Source organism: Panthera tigris, chromosome A3 (assembly GCF_018350195.1).
Source record: "Panthera tigris isolate Pti1 chromosome A3, P.tigris_Pti1_mat1.1, whole genome shotgun sequence".
NCBI classification, from domain to species: domain Eukaryota; kingdom Metazoa; phylum Chordata; class Mammalia; order Carnivora; family Felidae; genus Panthera; species Panthera tigris.
The window spans coordinates 116,562,218-116,581,608 of record NC_056662.1 but is presented as its reverse complement, the minus strand read 5'-3'; the positions used below and the strand labels follow the sequence as shown (position 1 = coordinate 116,581,608).

The following is a 19,391-nucleotide window of genomic DNA, read 5'->3' as shown; positions in this document are numbered from 1 at the left end:
TTTGAGACAGAGAGAGACAGAGCATGAATGGGGGAGGGTCAGAGAGAGAGAGGGAGACACAGAATCAGAAACAGGCTCCAGGCTCTGAGCTGTCAGCACAGAGCCCGACGCGGGGCTGGAACTCACAAACTGCGAGATCATGACCTGAGCCGAAGCCGGGTGCTTAACCGACTGAGCCACCCAGGCGCCCCCATTCTACCAGAATTATTAAGCGTGGCTCTCTCAGAGCTTCTTTCCAGACTCTCTTATTGATTACATTCTTGAGAGATTGGAGAAGGGAAGAAGGCAGGCCAGATTGACACCGGGTCACTGAACACTCCCTTTCAGAGCAACCTTGAACATTGTGGGCGGGACCTCCCATTTCCAGGAGTGCCCACCATCAGAATAAATCTGAAAGAAGGTAGGGACCCCAGTTCCTCCTCCAGCCTTTGAGCTAAAAGGTTGCCACCCTTTTTCCAAAAGGTCAATTACACCCTCTTATCTGACTTTGTCCATTTGGGTGAAGAGCTAATCCCAAGAAGGGTAAAGTTCTTTCCCTGGTTCTTGTTTATGGCGAGATGCTGGGATAAGATATTGCTGAAGAATCTAAAATCCTCGTGGAGGATGGCGGAGCCTGTGACTGAGCCAGACAGAGCGCCCCATCCCACAGCCTCTTGCCTCTTGTCAAGTCATTGGAAGGGAGGTGAGGGACAAAGGTGCCCAAGAGTCTAGTACCTGTGGGCAGTAGGGCTGACCGTGAACATGAGGTTCCCAAATGGGAGAAAATAGCAGTGCAAAAGGAAATGTGTCGTCTCTCGAAGCTGTGGTATCTTTCAAGAGTTTATGTATCATAAGCATTTAAAGATAATGAAAGGAACTTTTTAAAAATGTTTATTTTGAGAGAGAGAGAGAGACAGACAGAGCACACATGAGCCTGAGAGGGGGAGAGAATCCCAAGCAGGCTCCATGCTGTCGGCACAGAGACCAACGTGGGGCTCGATTTCATAAACCATGAGATTGTGACTGGAGCCAAAATCCAGTCGGTGGCTCAACTGACTAGGCCACCCAGGCGCCCCAACAAAAGGAATTTAAAAAAAAAAGAAAGCCTTCCCCCACTGAATTCTTCAACTGCCTTCATTTTCCCGTGTGGCCTTGAGCACGTTCACATCGGTTTATCACCTGCTGGGGCCCCTGCTGACACACGCACACTATTCGATGGCGCTGTTCCACGGGCTCCGGTTATCATTTAAGTAGTTGCCTAGATCAGCACTGAGCCCACCATTGCTCATTCCCGAACCGCTAGATGTTCAAGTTGTTTGGGAGTGGGGGCTGGGCTGGGCCCCACGTCTGTTCCTCTGATTAAAGACCTCGGACTTGAGCCAGAAGCCATAGCTCGTCTCACTCACGGCCACGTAAGCAGTGTTCAGGCAACAGAGGCTCTTCCTGCCTCCTGGACGCGGGCTTACATACCACGGGAAGGGGAGCCGAGGGGAGAGGGTGCATGCTTTACACAAGAGCCAAGGGTTTGTCCTTCCTTCCCACCCCTGCTCTCCTCTCGGAGGGAAGTTTCGTCAGCGCTGGGGTCCCAGTCCCAGCTCAGCCTGTCTGGCATTCCATGCCTCTCTCTGTAACATCAGGAGGGGTGGGCTGGGCCTCACCTGGGGCTTGCACTGGGACCTCCTGGAGGGCTTGTTCAAATGCACAGCACTGGACCCCACCCCAAGGTTTCTGACTTGAGTAGGTCTGGGTTGGGCCTGGAGATTTGCATTTCTAATGTGTCCCCAGGTGATGCTGGTGCCGCCAGCTGGCCCAGGATAACACTCTGAGAGATGCTGGGCAAATGAGTCTCTGTCATTGGCACCCCAGGATGCGGCCACCTATGCAAGACTTCTCTGTTCTAAAGATCACCTCCTTTTCCAGATGGAGCCAGCAGGACAGAAAGATGAGCCATTCAGTGCACGAGACGGAAGTCCGGTGAAATGTCCCTCTCAGGTAGGCCAGACCTGGGGACGGGAGGGAATCCCTTGCTGAGTTGGGGACCGAGATGGGGCCACGAAGAAGTGGGCTTTGCTGTGAAGTGGGGTCTTCCCTGGATGAGACATTAGCCCCATCAGAGGCTTGGGGTGGCTCTTCGAGGCTGGGCACAGCTTTGCACACCTGACACGCTGAAGGTTTACACCGGCGGGTCAGGAGAGCCGTGTCCGCAGCACTGAGGCCCCTTCCACACCTGTGGAGGGCATAGGACCAAAGCCACAGCTTACCTGGTCCCCAATGTGAGGATGAGCATCTTGAATAACACACCCGACATGTAGTAGGCATAGAGTTAGTGCTGCTGAGTAAATGAATGAGAAAAGGAACACCGAACATAAATCACTAGAATTCTTTTTATCATTTAATGTGAGTCCGGTTTTGGGCTTTCTTACTGAACTGGTAAGTTTGTTGTTGTTGTTGTTTTTTGGGGTTTTTCTGTTTTTTGTTTTTGTTTTGTTTTTGTTTTTTTTACTGGGCTGTAGGAATTAGATCATTTGCCCTGTTTCCCTCTTTGCCTTGGCTGCCAGGAAGCTTAAAATTCAGTTCCCTTTCTGTGGAAATATATGTACTTTGCCTGGTAGCATGAAACTCCAGTACAAGCAGGAGATGCTGACTGTGGCAAAGGGGACATTTCAAAGCATTAGTGAGCCCTCTCAGAGAACTAACGAGCAGCGTGGAGAAGAAAAGCCAGATGATGGTTTTCTCATCATTTCAAGGATGCTATGAGCGTTCCAAACTGACCAAAGGCATAACTGTGTGAGAAAGCCTGGTGGTTAAACGATACAGATTTCTGGGTCATGATTATAACGTATTACCTTCCCCTGCAGGAGAATCCCTTTCTGTTCACCTACAAGAACAGCAACTACCTGCCCAGGCTGCTAAAATCTTCTGAGGAGCTTGAGGTAGGCTCGGGTTTTCTGTGATTGACAAACATGCAAATGAACCAGGGGCGGTACCCCTTGCCGAGTCTTTGGAAGTTTCTACGTGGTTCCCTGGAACCCCATGAGCCCCTGGGGAAGGGTCAAAGGGTCAGGTGTGTGACCGCCCCGTTCGTGCTTGAAGCAGGCCAGCCCTATATCCCTGTCTTTGATTTTTTTTAAATCTTTATTTCCTTTTGAGAGAAAGAGAGCATGAGTGGGAGAGGGACAGAGAGAGAAGGAGACACAGAATCCAAAGCAGGCTCCAGGCCCTGAGCCCAGAGCCTGATGCGGGTCTCGAACTCACAAACCGTGAGATCGTGCCCTGAGCCGAAGTCGGACCCTTAACCCCTATCCCTGTCTTTAGAACGGCCTCAGCAACCAGCATCCTGAGGCCTCATGGGGCATGGTGGGGTGCTCAGCACTGCCTGCTCCCTGTTTTCTTCTGACATAAACCAAGAATCCTCAGGCTCTCCCCAAATCACCAACAAGTCCTTTTAAACTCACCTGAGGGCTTAATCTGAGGAGAAAGTTAAGAAAAAGCAGAGGAATGCGGTGAAGCGCGAAACCAGACAGCATGGAGGCCAGAAGGCCTTCGAAGTTGGTGCACGCCCGTGGGGGCCGCCTCGTGCCTCCTCACGCCTCCCTTGGTGCTTGTCTCAGGAGTCCTTCTCTGATCTTTCCTGTCAAGATGAGCTAGGGCACCCTGCACTCCTCTGGGGAGCTGAGAAGCACTTCAAGGCTGATGTCCTCACTCTCAGAGGACTGCGGACCAAGACGAGTTGAGACGAATTCACTCCTACTCCCATCCCCACCAGCGGCAAAGACGACGGCCTGGGTCCCCAGCACAAAGCCTGAGAGATACAGCAGGAAAGACTCTTGATTTATCATCATGTCCCTCACGTTCTAACCGATACCTCAGCGTGAGGATATACCTGAGAGGCAGCAGGGCGCTCTGGGGTTCAAATCCAGGCTCTTCCACTTATTGGCTCTGTGTCATTGAGCAAGGCACTTACCATCTCTGTGACATGCTAGTCACAGCCCCACCTCACAGAGTTGTTACTAATGATAAGCTCATACGCGTAAAGTACATGAAATAGTGTCGGTACGCTCTGAGCTCTATACAAGCGTTGCCAGTATTTGTCATCTGGTAGGAGGCAGCGACACATTCCCTCAAGATACGTTTATTGAAAGCCTTCTGTGTGCCACTAGAATGCAAGCAGGGATTCCGAGCAGGGACTCGTCACTATTTGTTGAATGGCGACATGGCTGGGTGGGCAGAGGAATACCAGGCATAAGAGATAAAGCCACAGATAAAATCCATTGCTCGTCCCAAGGAACTCAGCCTCGTGGAGCCAATCAGCAGTCGCGGCATGACTCTAATTAAAGTTTCCGTGGGTATTCTGGGAACACAGAGGAGGCGACTGACGGGAGAGAGGTGACATAGTTTCCCAAAGAAGACCAACAACCCCAGCCTTGAAGGATGGCCAAGGGGGTGGCCCGGTAGATGGACGTGTGGGAACGTGGAGGGAGGGGAGGGTGAGGGGGGAACGGAGGAAGACTCGGGCAGAGGCATGGAGAGCATGAGAGCTGGGTCCAGAGCTGGTGGTTTAGAATGTCAGGGTCCTCTTAGGATGCGCCAAGGGGGATGGACTTCGTGCGGATGTTAATACAGCAGAAATGTATTTTTTTTCAACCAACACACATTTATTGAGCATCACTGTGCACTGTTCTGGGCTCCGAGGATACAGTGCACCAAACAAGCAAAAATCCCTGCTTTCACTAAGAATTTGGGTGGGTGGGGGGGCGGGGTGACACCATTATATTATGCTGAGAGAGGGAGAGCATCATCTCTATGGGTTCAGAAGGCTGGGGAGGAAGCCCACAGGACTGAAGGCTGTAGATGCTGTAATATTCCAGGCAAGAAGTAACACGGGCCTGAGGGGGCACCTGGGTGGCTCAGTGGGTTAAGCGTCTGACTTTGGCTCAGGTCATGATCTCACGGCTTGTGGGTTCGAGCCCCGCGTCGGACTCTTTGCTGACAGCTCAGAGCCTGGATCCTGCTTCGGATTCTGTGTCTCCCTCTTTCTCAGTCCCTCCCCCACTCACCCTTATCTCTCTTTCTCTCTCTCTCTCTCTCTCAAAAAAGATAAATAAACATTAAAAAACCCTATTTTTGAAAAAGAAGTAACACAGGCCTGGATGAAGGTCAAGGCACTAGAGGGGAGGCAACAGGATGGGGAGCATTTAGGAAAGGATTTTGTGGACACTCAGATATGAGTGTTCATAGAGAGGGAGGGATCTTAAGGGATACCTAGCTTTCTATACTAAGGGGTGCTTTCCAAATACAGGCCCCACTTCTCACCCAATTTCCTATGTTGCAAGATCCATTTCTCCTTCTCTGTGCCTCTCATTTCAGGTGACAGATGCAATGGAAATCACGTGCCCTGACAAGGACCCCTCCAACACGATTCCCACTTCAGGTACATGGCTCAAATCAAGCGATTTTTAACCTCATTTGAGGCTCGAAATCATCAACGTAAGGGCAACCTTAACGGGCTTTCCACACAGTCTGGGATACATCAGAGAGGGGTTTTTTCCAAGGACAATAGAAGTAGCTCCTGATGTGTGTTTGGAAGTTCGTGTCTGTGTTTGATTGTTCTTGAGCTACAACATGATAAAACCAGCAGCAGAAAGCATTGATTAAGCGTTAACCGTGTACCACGTCTTGTCCTGCGAAGAGCCCAGGATGAGTTGAGTGCGCTGCTGTCATTGTCCCTCTGCCGTGGAGCCTTAACGAACCAGTGAATTTTTTCTCCAAAAGACAAAACAATCTTTAAGCAGGAGGCAGAAATAACCGGTCCATACGTCAGAGCCATAGGCAGGAGGCACTCATACACTGCACGGAACAGGAAAGCACGCCATCTTAGAAACGTGCTGTTCTCACTGCTTCTCAGTATTTCCAAAATGACTGTTGCCGGGCCGTGAAAATGAAACTCGTGGAATGTTCCAGGTGACATCCTCCCAGAAAGGGGCCGGCTAAGGGCTAAATCTTTTCTTCTAGACGAGCCTGTCTGAGAATGATGGCTGTGTGCATGTGACCATGGGAGGTCATGGAGCGGGGGTTGCAGGGAGGAGGCTGTACGTTGACCTGTAGGACTGACCCCATCAGTGCAGGAGCATTCCTGCAACAGTGCGATAGGTTCCCTTGCTTGGTCCTAGAGGGCGACTCCTTTGTTCATTGATTCATTCACTTGATTATTAGGTGATTGTTGAATGCCTCCTAAGTGCCTTCCAAGACAGAAAATTAGGTTTGGAGATGTCACAGTGCCTAGCAGGGTTCTTTCAGGGATGCACATCTTTGTCGTCAGACTGTTTTCTTTTGCTGAGCGTTAGTAGAACAACAAAGTGTCAGCCTACCTTTCATGCAGGTCTTAGCTCTCTACGCTCAAATTAAGCCACATGAATGGCAAGTAAGTTAAAATGTTTGTAACAAACTTCAGTCTGTAACTGGTTCTTGTTCTAAGTTGCAGAACAATGGAATAGGAGATAAGGCACACACACACACACACACACACACACACACACAGCGCGCGCGCGCTTGTGTGTGTTTAATCTTTAGATTTTTATCCCCTTCATACTTGGTGACAACTTAGTCCTATTGGTTAGTTTACTAGCAGAACTCTAGCAGCAGAAACAAATTATCAGCTTCCTACACAGGCTGTCTTACAGCAAAAACACAAAGATGTACGTATATATGTATGTCCATGCATTTGCATGTATAGGGACAGAGAGAATTTGAATTTTTTAATCGCCAGTCTTTACAGAGAAATGATATCCATCCCTTTTTTAATCTTATCATTCTGAGAGGATGAACTATAAAGTATTTTGCAATCTTTCCAGATTATGTTCCTGTCATAATGATAACCAATCCCTTAGAACGTATCTCAACATCTGAAAGCAGATAAAATGTGAACCTTTTCTTTATCCTCTGACCCTGAAGATTATTGTGTTTATTGGCATTTGAAGATGGAAGCACAAGAAATCTTAAGACCTTGAGATCGAAGATACTCCAGTGATAGGGACCGTCTGAATAAGCAAATGGGTACATTTAGGTCTCCTCGATCTAACCAAGTGGGCATGGAACCAAAATGCTCTCTCGCTCCAACTGGGTGACAGCCATCCTAAATGAGAGCTGGGCCTGCCCTTCTGAGTCCTGCCTGAAAGGTGTCATTTAGGAAAATGACCACTGCTAACTGGGCAATAATAAAAAACACATTTCATTAGCACGTGTGATCTGTGAATGGACATTTTAACCATCCTTGTGATTGTTGGGGTAGTTAAAAGAGAGTTAGCACAGGGCCACATTATTAGTTTTTCTTGACAACTGTCCTATTTCTGGCAAGGTCATTCACTCCTCTGGAGATCATGTTTGCAATTTCTGATTGAGATGATGGTATCTGATGCATACTTAAAGGAGCAGATTGTCTTATCTTTATATCTCCAGTGACTCAGCACATAATAGGATCCCAGTAAATGTTCACTGAATTAATTTTGTTAATGTTTATTTATCTTAAGAGAGCACGCAAGCAAGTGTGAGCAGGGGAGAGGCAGAGAGAATTGCAAGCCGGCTCCGTGCTGTCAGCACAGAGCCGAACATGGGGCTTGATCCCATGAACTGTGAGTTCATGACCTGAGCCGAAATCGAGAGTCAGACACTTAACCAACTGAGCCACCCAGGCGCCCCTCGCTGAATTAATCTTAATGAGTATTTCCAATGTAGCAAACCAACAGTTTTCAGGGTTGGAAAAGATCTTTAAATCCAACTAGATCAAGGTATCTGCCATTAAAGCAATTTTTCACTAAGACTCTGTATAAAATAACTGTTTTGCCTTCAGAGTTCTTTTCAAAAACCTGCCGTGTGCCCTTCCCTAGTGTTTCTCTTCAACCATCCACAGATACACATAACTAACCAAAAGTGATGTCTCAACATAGGGTACTGCCTTCATCAATAGGCCACAGCCCTTGGCAACCTGGATGCCTCACTCATGCCCTCTGGGGCCCACAGGTGATGACCCTCTTCCTCCAATCTGTGAGCCTTTTGGAATGAGATAGAGAGAGTTGACACAACTTTTTTTTATAACTAATCGGTATTTGGTAGCAAAATAAATAAATAAAAGCTGCCGAGTTTTCTTCCCAGTCAGTGCATACATGCTCTCTCTCTAAGTGCTATCTCCTGTGGGCTTTCTAACTTTGCACATACTTGCATCATTTTATATTACCCCATGGTCTGCCTCTAACACAGTTGGGGTAACTAAGAAAAATATGTTGGGCCTGGCAGCTGACCTAAGGTTTTCCCAGTGAGAAAAAGAGTAGCATTTTGCAAACAAAAGAGTAACAATACGGAGGGGGGGGACGTGGCTCCTGGCTCTGTACTCAAGCTGGCTATCTTGATGTCAAGCTGCTAATTCCATGCTGGGGGAGAAATTCACAGTATTTGAAAATAGAGAACTACAAAGCTATTTATATGCCACTGTCACCAATAGTATAAATCTAGAACAGTTCATTCATTTAAGACATTGGCTCCTTTGTAAGTCCTTGATGTTCTTTATTATACCCATTTGACTAAAATGAGCTACTCAAAAGCCAATATGAAAAATGCCCTAGTTACAGAACCGGGAGATCATTAAGGGTTTCACTTTGTTATGACCCAGCACTGCAATGACCCTGGAGATGCTGCTGTAATCATCACCTGTTCATGGGTCTTGTGGTTTAACCTCATCTATGACTAGGAAGCACTGATGCCCCACAGGGAATAACAGCCCACCTGTCCCCTTGCTCAGTCCACTGAGCAAGTTCAAAATCACCCAAAGACACTTGGACGCATAGGTATTTCCCTTCCCTGCAGTGCCCATCATTTAAAGCTTTGAGAGCTGTAAAGTCTGTGACACAGAGTCACTAACTTAGCCTGTAATTCAACTTAGCACATTGCTTGAGCCCCTGTGCTTCCTAAGGCACAGATTGCTTCATACAAACTCACACTGAAGTACTTCCAAGGCACAAACAAGGTTCTAACATGGTGCCAGCAGTTTAGCACCGTTGTTAACATAAGTTAACATAAGTCCTGAGAATCAGAGGGCACAGGAGCTGGGTGGCCCTAGCTGACAATTGCGAGGAAAGCTGCTTTTGTCAGATTATGGCTGCACGTGGTTTAAGCTCTTGGGGTATACAAGACAAAGCTCCAAAGTGTCAAGTCTTCTCCTCATTCTATAGTCTACCATTTTCTTACCATTCGTGATATTTCATCATAGCTTGGATGGCCTTCTGATAAGAGGCCCCCTCTGTAGAAATCTTGATGAGTTATTGATGTATTTATCAACTCATTTCAGGGTGGTGGACAGTTTGTACCAGATAATGTTTAGCTAATCAGCCCACATAAATTTAATCTTATCTCTAAGTAGTTCTTTCCCCAAGGAGAGCAATTGCTAAAGTGCTTTGCTGTGTTTCCAGGCTGTGTCTTTGTCATGCGTGATGATATTAACAAAGCTCAAATCAAGGTCTGCAGGATGTTAAACAAATGAAACCTGCCGGGCTCTATATTAATAAAATCCCAGATAAGTCAGACCCCTCCCACATAGTCTTGGTTTGGTTTATTATCTCTCAAAGGAAATCCTTCAGATCTATCTACACATATACACACACACACACACACACACACACACACACACACAGATGTGCACATGCATGCACACGTGTGTACGTTTCCTTTCTGTCTGCTACAAATTTAGGCGGCGGGATGACCAGTTCCAGCTGCCTCTTTAGCAAACTATAATGAGCTTTTGAAGCAAATCTGCCCATCGCTTCCACATTTTACCAGCTTCAAAGATTTCCCCTAACCTTTGCCCCCTAGCAAGTGTTCACAGCATTCACTGTGGCTATCATACATTATGGCAACAAGAATATAGTGATTGGCTGTCATCACCAGCAACTAAAATAAGCCCTCTGGAGTTGAGGGAAGGAGGTCTTACTTTCTGTTGGGTTGCCTTTTTTTACCCATAGCCCAATTTCTTTGAGAAGAGGTCATTTTAAAGTTCTCAGGCTCAACCCCATGGATGTGTGCTAATGTGTGCAGCTGGCTTTGTGATTTGATATTGTTCTTCTAACCACATAGCCTTACCCCACCCCCTCCCAAGACCTACTGAAGCAGAAACTCTGAGGGTAGGAACCGACCATCTGCGTTTTAACAAGCTCCCCAAATGATTCTGATGCACGCTCAAATTTGAGGATCACTAATCTATATATTTTGCCTACACACATTCACAATTATGTATGTGTTCGTTTGCATGCTGTCATTAGAAGAGGCAGGGACTTTTACTTTTCCAGTGAGAGCAGATCCTCAGTGGGAGTGGCAGCTTCTCATCTGCAGATGGTATGGAGGTGAGGTAGACAAGATGTCTCCATGGAAGGAGCCAGGACCTGGAGATCCCTTTGAACATTGTTTTCACTGAGTATTTTTTTAAATTTTTTAGCATTTTACTTATTGTTGAGAGAGAGAGAGAGAGAGAGAGAGAGAGAGAGAACAGGGGAGGGGCAGAGAGAGAGGGACACACAGAATCCAAACCAGGCTCCAGGCTCTAGGCTCTGAACTGTCAGCACAGAGCCCAATATGGGGCTCGAACTCACGAACTATGAGATCACAACCTGAGCCAAAGTCGGACGCTTAACCGACTGAGCCGCCCAGGCGCCCGTGAGCTGATTTTTTTTTTTAACAGGATGATATAAAATTTTATCTTCATTATCAACAGATCCTGGAATAGATTAAGTGTTGGTTACATCTCCACGCCAACTCCTGCCTGACTCCCAGACCACATTGCCAGGAGCCGTTTCAGGCCCTGAGGGTAACTGCTCACCTTGTGGCACCAGGTTTCACCAAAGGCCCCAGAATCCCCTCTGAAATTTGGGTTCACCTCCTAGGTCCTGAGCCCATGTGCAAGTGCTCCAAGGAAGAGATAACAGTCAGGATCCACGGCCTTATGACAGGCTTGTGACAGATTTAGTATCTCTGCCCAAGCTGAATTACAATTACAAATGGACTTTCTCTCTCAGTTTTCCTGGAACATCGCTCACTTTCAGAGGAGATAAGAACCCCTGTCTTCCATTAACTGGTGTGTGCGTTCTCAGTTCACAGGCTGAAGCTGGCTGACATCAAGGTAATCGCAGCCCTGGGGGACTCTCTCACGGTGAGTTACCCCAACTGTGGGAGGAGCGGGCAGGGGAGGAGATCTGGATTAATGGGAGAACCCGGAGAGAGGAACTCTCATGACCATGGTCATCTCCCGCCCCCCTCCGGTCCCCATGTCCACCCTAACCTCAGTATTCCTCTCCCGACGCTGGGATGAATGAGCGAGCAGGAAGTGGGGGGACCTCAGAGGGAGCAGCCGTGACAGAAGTGACCCAGCCCAAGTCTCACAGTCTGGTAGCATTGGGCGGATTGGACTAGGTCTCACGCACAGTGTGGGGCTCCTTCAAAGACCCGGCGCTGGTCATGCAGGAAGTCAAAGGAGGGTGAAGAGAGGATTAGGCGGGAGCAGGTGTTAATGGGGTGGGGGGCAGGGGGCAGAGGAAGACGAGGTACTCAGAATGATGCCAGCCCATCCCTGTAGCTGCTCCATGATGACCCCTCAGGCCTGCAAAGTGCTATCCAATGAAAGAAAATCAGGCCCTTTGAGAGACGGGGTAGAGGTTCCCAGACACAAGTTTCCATTTACTAGTCGCCCATTCCAGACGCATCCAGCTGCTGTTCTCTGGGTCCGTAGAATTCAGGGCCTCCAGGAGAATCTTCCCCAAAGACCAGTAGACACCTTTCATGTCTGTGGCTCGTTAGCATTTCATCTATCCCATCGACATCCTCGATACAATCTTCCGAAACATGACTTACCTTAAACTTAACCCAAAAAGAAGACGGGGCCGGGTAGGTGCACTGAGTGCCCACGACTGCATAGCTTGCAGGCACTGGACCAGGACCAGCACTCATGAGTCCTGACTCCAAGTCCAGAAGCCTGTCCCTGTACTGTGGCTGTGCCCTCCACGACCCCTCAGCGATTCTTTACCCCAAACACCCTACTGCTGGTAACTTTCCGGAAGAACAGGCAGGCTGGTCCTTAGCACTGCTTATCCCAACCACTTCCTGCTGGATGTGGCCTGGTAGCTCCCCCCGACGCCTGACCTCTGACCCCTGACCCGCTGGTCTGCTTGAAGATGCTCTCGGGAGAAGCAGTCCTCAAGAATCAGCATAGCTGTTCAGGACTTCCTGGGAGGCAAACTTTGGAGTGTGACATACATGGCAGGTGGCAGAGAACTGGGCACCAGACAGCAGGGGTCACACCCCGGAGGGTCTCTCATGGAGGCCAGCCTCCCCCCTGGCCTGCCTCAGAGGCCCGTCTTCAGCATGACCTTTGCAATGGCCCTGCTTGGAAATGACACGCTTTAGGCAAGGGCCATGCATCTGCAGAGCGTGCCCAGATTGAGGTTTTAAAAGACCGTGTCTTTCTTCAGCTTAAGGGTAGGTACATGGCATTGTATTACTATTTTTAAAATTGTACATACAGGAGATACGTTGATTTCAAAGGATTGTGATATGTTTCCTTTTATGGTCTATTTCACAACTTTTCAAAAGGAGGTGGATGGGACCCAGAAACGGGTCCTTTTGAAAAGTGGACACTTGCAGTCTGATTTTCAGAGCCATTTTGCTAGCCTGTAGCACTTGATCTTGGTCTGGGCCGGGTTTTTTAGGGTGAGGCCAAGCGGTGGATGGCACCAGGGTTCCCAGTGGGAGCTCTCACTCATCTCTGTAAAGGTAGATGCATATGGAGACAGGGTAGGGGCGCCTGGGTGGCTCAGTCGGTTAAGCGTCTGACTTCGGCTCAGGTCACGGTGTCACAGTTCGTGGGTTCGAGCCCCGCGTCGGGCTCTGTGCTGACAGCTCAGAGCCTGGAGCCTGTTTCAGATTCTGTGTTTTCCTCTCTCTCTCTGCCCCTCCTCTGTTCATGCTCTGTCTTTGTCTTAAGAATAAATAAACATTAAAAAAAAAAAAAAAAAAAGACAGGGCACTGTCTACACTCTAGCTTCTAGGGAGTGCTCAGGTGCTCCCAGCCACAACTAGAACACGGACCTTCCAGCTGAGGGGGCAGGGAAACTCACCTCTTGATGTTCCTTCTCAGGCAGGTAATGGGGCTGGATCAAAGCCTGGGGACATCTTGGATGTCTTGACTCAGTATCGAGGCCTGTCCTGGAGGTGAGTGAGGGTGTGGCAAGACGCCGCATGACCCCTTCATTGCAGGGCAGGGGAGGACCCCTGAGCCTCACGGAGAACAATTCTTCTAGCAGACACATGAGCCACCTAGTGCTTTTCAACAGAAGCTTCTGGTTTACTTTGAGGAAGGACTGTAAAAGCTTCCCCTGAACCACTGCATTCCCCAGGACAGGAACTGAGGCCTGAACAGGCCGAGTTTGGGAGAGAAAGAACATAAATGTTTGGGTTGAAAAGCTTCTCTAGCTTCCATTTCTCTCTCTGGGGAGTAGGCTCAGAAGGAGACAGTGGCCTTTTGGAACCGGAGTTGAACCTGAATCCTAGCTGCCTAACTCTGTGCGACTCTGAGCAAGTTACTTAACCTCTCTGAGCTTGTCTCTTTATCTTCCATGCAGGGATAATAATACAGCCTGAGAACCGTCATGAGGAATAGAGAGAGTTTAAGCATCCAGCAAAGTAGATATAAATGGAAGTTTGTATCATTATTAAAGGGCCTTCGTTTTACAGATGAGAAGGCAAGGCTCAGAGAGGACAAGTAACCTATCTAAGATCACACAGCCAGATGATAAAAGGGCAAAAAATAGAGCAGATGGTTCCTGACCCCTAATCTGGCACATTCCCCCATGGTGACTGCTTCATGCAGGCTTGTTCCTGCTCTGGCTGTAATCAAACCCAGGCTGCCCCAAGCTGCAGTGAGCAGGACTCGGGATTTGAACACCTGGCTCATGCCAAGCATGAGAGGGCAGGTCTGGTGTTTCCTCAGCCCGGAATCTGGCATCCCTGGTACCAGACTGACCCTGAGTGTTGAATCCCAGGCATCCTCCCTTGCGATGTTGCACAGAATTAAACCCCAAACATTTGAGACCCTTTTAAATGTTCTCAGATGTACTTGGCAGAGAATGAGGGGATATGGAAAAGCAGGGAATCCAATAAACTGTGGAATGTTGCATATTCTCATGCCTAGAAACCCATCCAACTTTGATTTGCTTGGAATTTTAGAAGCAGCTTAGAAGATGGGTTCTCTCTAGAAGACACGCTTTAAAAGCAGGTTTTTGCAAGCCAAATAGGAACAGAATGACGAGGGCAAACGTTTCCACTGTGTTTTCAATAATAACAGCCGTGCCCAGCTGCAGTGGCTAGTGGGGCGCGACTTGGCTCAGCATCCAAGGAACGCTCACCTTCCCTTTAGAAAAACAGGGGCAAAGGGGGACCACTTTGTTCCCCTGTCCCAACGTCAGTGCTCGAAGTTAAAAAAAATCATCGCAGTCACCGTGCCATTTAAATCTGTTTCTTCTCTGGGTGTTCTGGTTTGTGGGGACAAAAAGAGGAGTTGCTATGTTCCGGTTTGTTTTTCTACTGGAAATAATGAGGAAATGACAAGCTCCAAGCCCCCAGGGTGTCTCTCAGAAGAAAGGCCTGTCTTGGGAGTGTCTGAGGTGTTTTGGCATCAATGGCACTTTCAACCTCGGTTTTCTTTTTTGTTCTACCACAGTATCGGCGGCGATCACAACCTCAGCAGCGTCACCACCCTCGCAAGTGAGTACGCGATCGCCCGGGCTCAGCCCTGTGCGGCTCAGCAGCGCCTCCTGGCGGCGGTCGCGGGCTCGGCAGGGAGCCGGCCGGCGGGACTCAGCCACGTTCACCAGGGGGCGCAACGTCCCCGAGGCGGTCGCCTGTCTCTGATGAACATCATGAAAGCCTTTGAGAGATTTTTCTTTTTTCTTTTCTTTTCTTTTCTTTTCTTTTCTTTTCTTTTCTTTTCTTTTCTTTTCTTTTCTTTTCTCTTTTCCTTTCTTTTCCTTATTTCTCTTTTTCTCTCTCTTTCTCTTTTTTTTCTCTTTCTCTCCCTCTCTTTCTTTTTAAAGAGAAATTGTATTTGTAAAAGGAAGGAAGAGAGGGAGAAGAGACTTCAGGCTAAATCTTAGTGCAAGTCATTCTTAGGAAATGATTTCAGAAAGAAGGAAAGTAAACCCATCTCTGTTTTGCCTGTCATTCTGAGCAGAGCACCTTTCTGGGAGGCATTGATCTGGGCTTGGGCTCCATTAATCACCACTGTATACAAAGACGTTGAATCCCTGAGTGTCACTAGGAAACACCACCACCACAGCAGTAGTTTGTGCAGGCTGTGCAAACACAGCCGTATTGGGGGCCTGATGTTTTCCTTGAATCACTTCACCCGCAGCCTGCTTGGAATTTTTTTTTTTTTTTTTAAGCCTGAGCTATGTTCTCTGAATGGTCTGGCTTGATGTGTCTTTTTATTCTCCTTCGCGCACGAACACCACAGTGCTTGTTCTTAAAGTAGGCATTCACTAAATGTCACAATTATTTTCCCTTCATATCTTCCAGCTAATAATATTTGTTTTTTGCCTGAGAGGAACTTAATTGGTCCTGCTCTCGTTTACTTTTCTTGGAATTATCCCTTTGTAACATATCTTTGGAAGGCAAGGAGTTCTTTGAGGTTTAAGGCACCAAGACTTTGGTGATGGAGATGGCTTGATCTCCACCTAGGCAGGACCGATTGGGCTTCATGTGTGGTTATCTGTTTTGCTATTTGCAAATTCTGGTGCATTGAAATAGGTACAGTCCTGTGACACGTGTCCTCCCTGTCTTTACTGCTAGGGGAGGTGGTTTGGGTTGCTTCTGTGAGTGTGATTGACTGGGCTGTGAGCTGGCCCTGCGTATACATCAGCTTTGCTGGGCTTCCTGATTCCCACGCTATTATCATGGATGAGGGGATTGGACCTTTCACTACAGTGATTTACAAAGGACTGAGACAGTGTCACCCCCCCGGGTAGAGTCCATACTTGGCTGAGCAGCAGACCATTGCCTGTTCAGACTCTTCCTCACAACAGTTATGAAGTAACTGGGTAATCCACAGGGAAATAACTGCATGAAAATGTGTTCGAAGATTTACGAGAACATAAGGTCAGAACAGAACCTGGGTTCGGCTCCCTCTTCAATTTAATCCAGCAGATACTCCAGGTCTGGATGCTTGGGAAATAGGAGAATGAAGCAAGGCTCTTGCCCTCATGACATCATCACAATCTCTTTGGGGACATGTCTCCCTAAAGACAGACACATATACCGATAATGATAGTTACATACAATGTTTAGGGGAAAATAAATAAGAAGATGGTTAACTGTGCCTTCTGAAAGGGGTTTTAAGAAATAGAATTCATCAGGTAAGGAAAGGGGATGGAACATTACTGGCAGAGGGAACTGCATGCACCAGCAAGTTCTTGCTCGAAACAATGTGTAGTGCTTTTCTGTGATATTCATGATAAGTAGCTAGCTGGCCTGTGCTGGGTTCCCCCAGTAATGGGAAACCTGGGAGAATCCATTCTATTTGCAGATTGCTCTGGTGATTTCACAGCTCTTCCTTCTGTTGAGTAGAAATCAGAGTAATTTCTTTCTTTCTTTTTTTTTTTTTTTGAATGTTTATTTTGAGAGAGAGAGAGGCAGAGAGAAGGAGAGAGAGGATCCAAAGCAGGCCCTACACTGTCAGCACAGAGCCTGATGCAGGGCTTGAACCCACCAACCATGAGATCATGACCAGAGCCTAAACCAAGGGTCAGACACTCAACCAACTGAGCCACCCAGGCACCCCCCAGAGTAATTTCTATCCATTGGGTACAATGTCTCCAAAGCCCCAAGGAATGAGTTCAGTGCATCTGTGTTGTGTAGGTTCTATTGCATTCTTGGTTCAGCAAACGAAGTGCATCCTTTATACTTTTCAGATTACAAAACATTGCTGAAAGAAATGTAATCAGACCTAAACAAATGGAAAGACGTTCCATGTTCATGGATCAGAAGATATAATACTGTTAAGATGGCAACATCCTCCAAATTAATCTACAGATTTGATATAATCTCTATCAAAATTCCAGGTGGCTTCTTTGCTTAAATTGACAAGCTGACTCTAAAATTCATATGGAAATTTAAAAGACCCAGAATAGCCAAGATAATTTTGAAAAAGAACAAATCCAGTGGACTCACACTTCCCAATTTCAAAACTTATAAAGCTGCAATAATGAAGACAATGTGGTACTGGCATAAGGATAGCCATATAGATCAATGGAATAGAATTGAGAGTCCATAAATAAACCTCCATACTTATGATTAACTCGTTTTCAACATGAGTGCCAACATCAATGGGTAAGAATAGTCTTTTCAATAAATAGTGTTGGGATAAGTATATAGCCATATGCAAAATGATGAAGTTGGACTCCTACCTCACACCATATACAAAAATGAACTCAAAATGGATAATAGGCTTAAATGTAAGAGCTAAAATTCACCCTTAGAAGAGAGTATAGGAGCAAATCTTCATGGCCTTGGGCTAAACAAAGACTTCTTAGACACAACACCAAAAGCACAAGTGACAAAAGAAAAAAAATAGATGGGACAAAATTAAACACCTTTGAGTTTCAAAAGATACCCCCAAGAAAGTAAAAAGACAACCCAAAGAGGGAAACAAGATATTTGTAAATCATATCTGCTAAGAAACTTATATCTAGAAAATATAAAGAACTCTTAAAACTCAATAAGACAATTTGATTTGGGTCCATTAAAAATGGGCAAACAATTTGAATAGACATTTCACCAAAGAAGATACACAAATGACCAATAAGTATATGAAAAGATGTTCAACATTAGTAGCCATTAAAGCAAACCAAATCATAATGAGGCACCATTCCACATCCACTATATTTGTTATTTTTAAAAAGATAAATGTTGGTGAGGATGTGCAGAAATTAAGACCCTCCTACACTCCTGACAGGAACATAAAATCACACAGATGCTTTGAAAAAAGGTCTGTACGTTCCTCAAAAGTTTAAACAGTTACCATAGGAGCCAACATTTCTCTTCCTAAATGTATATCCAAGAGAAATTCACACAAAAACTAGTACAAAAGTAAACTTGTTCGTAGCAGCATTATTCATAATGGCCAAAAAAGTGGGAACAATCCCAATCCTTCAAAGGATGCGTGGATAAATGTGGTCTATCTGTACAGTGGGATATTATTTGGCAGTGAAAGGAATCAAGCGCTGATGCGTGCTCTAACATGGATAAACTCTGAAAACATGGTCCGTGACAGAAGCCAGCCACAGAAGTCATGTTGTATGATTCCGTTTATATGAGATGTATAGAATAAGCAAACCTACACAGAGAGAAAGTAAATTAGTGGTTGCCACAGGGTTGGAGGGAATGGGGAGTGACTCGTGTGCACAGAGTTTCTTTTTGGGGGTGATGAAAATGTTCTAAAGTCCATTATGTTGATGGTTGCACAGCTCTGTGAATAGACTAAGGGCTATTGAACTGCACTTTAAGTTGTGAATGTCATGGTGTACGAATTCTATCTCAAAAAATTATTATATACCTAGAAAACAAAAAGAAAAATGCATGAGAGAGGCACCAGACCCAGACTCACATTTATTCATGACAATAATTCATGAAACACCAATGTACGTGTGTTGCCCATGTGGTTAAGCACCAGCCTGCTGGACATTTTCTTTCTGGGCTGAGTCAACAGTAAGGTTAAGAGCTTGAAGTGTGAGGGTTCTTTGTCCCTAACATGCACTGGCACTTATCAAAGGAATGTGAAGATTGTTTTCGGGGTAGTTACTAAGCATGTCTCTTCTTTGTATTTCCAGACATCTTCCGCGAATTCAACCCTAACCTGAGGGGCTTCTCTATTGGTACCGGGAAAGAAAACAGTGCTGGAGCGTTCCTAAATCAGGCTGTGGCAGGAGCCCGAGCTGAGTGAGCAGGGGAGCCTTGGGGGTGGCCCCAGAGGTCCTCTGGGGACCTAGTCGGGGGCTTGGCCTGGGCAGGGGTGTATGGCTGAAGGCTGGGAGGTTTGGTCCAAGGGAGAGGTCTGGGGGTCAAAGACTGGACTGGCTGGGCTCTCCTGGGGTGTCCCTCACTGTGGGACACAAACATACTAGCCCACCCCCAACACCACCCCAGGAACTAGTCACAGTTTGCTCTGATGCCAGGTATATGCGTTGAGCAAATTACTTTGCCTTGTTTAGAAATCTCATGTCCACAGAAGACAGTGGTATGAGAGGGCTCAATCTGAGTTCCAGTTTTCATTGCCTCCTCAGTGCTCCATCTTTCGTGTCTTCTTCTCCTTGCCTTCCTCAGACATGCTT

The 19,391-nt window shown here is 46.9% G+C and overlaps 1 protein-coding gene across 1 annotated transcript in view; it reads left to right on the top strand.

Annotated features, from left to right (window-relative positions):
* Window positions 1-19,391, top strand: part of PLB1 (phospholipase B1) — a 143,254-nt gene that overhangs the window by 64,692 nt on the left and 59,171 nt on the right. Inside the window, exons 16-22 of the mRNA XM_042982257.1 lie at window positions 1,900-1,971; window positions 2,838-2,912; window positions 5,347-5,410; window positions 11,109-11,167; window positions 13,148-13,221; window positions 14,729-14,772; window positions 18,891-18,999. Coding sequence (XP_042838191.1) covers window positions 1,900-1,971; window positions 2,838-2,912; window positions 5,347-5,410; window positions 11,109-11,167; window positions 13,148-13,221; window positions 14,729-14,772; window positions 18,891-18,999 — 497 coding nt within the window. The remainder of the gene's footprint in view (window positions 1-1,899; window positions 1,972-2,837; window positions 2,913-5,346; window positions 5,411-11,108; window positions 11,168-13,147; window positions 13,222-14,728; window positions 14,773-18,890; window positions 19,000-19,391) is intronic.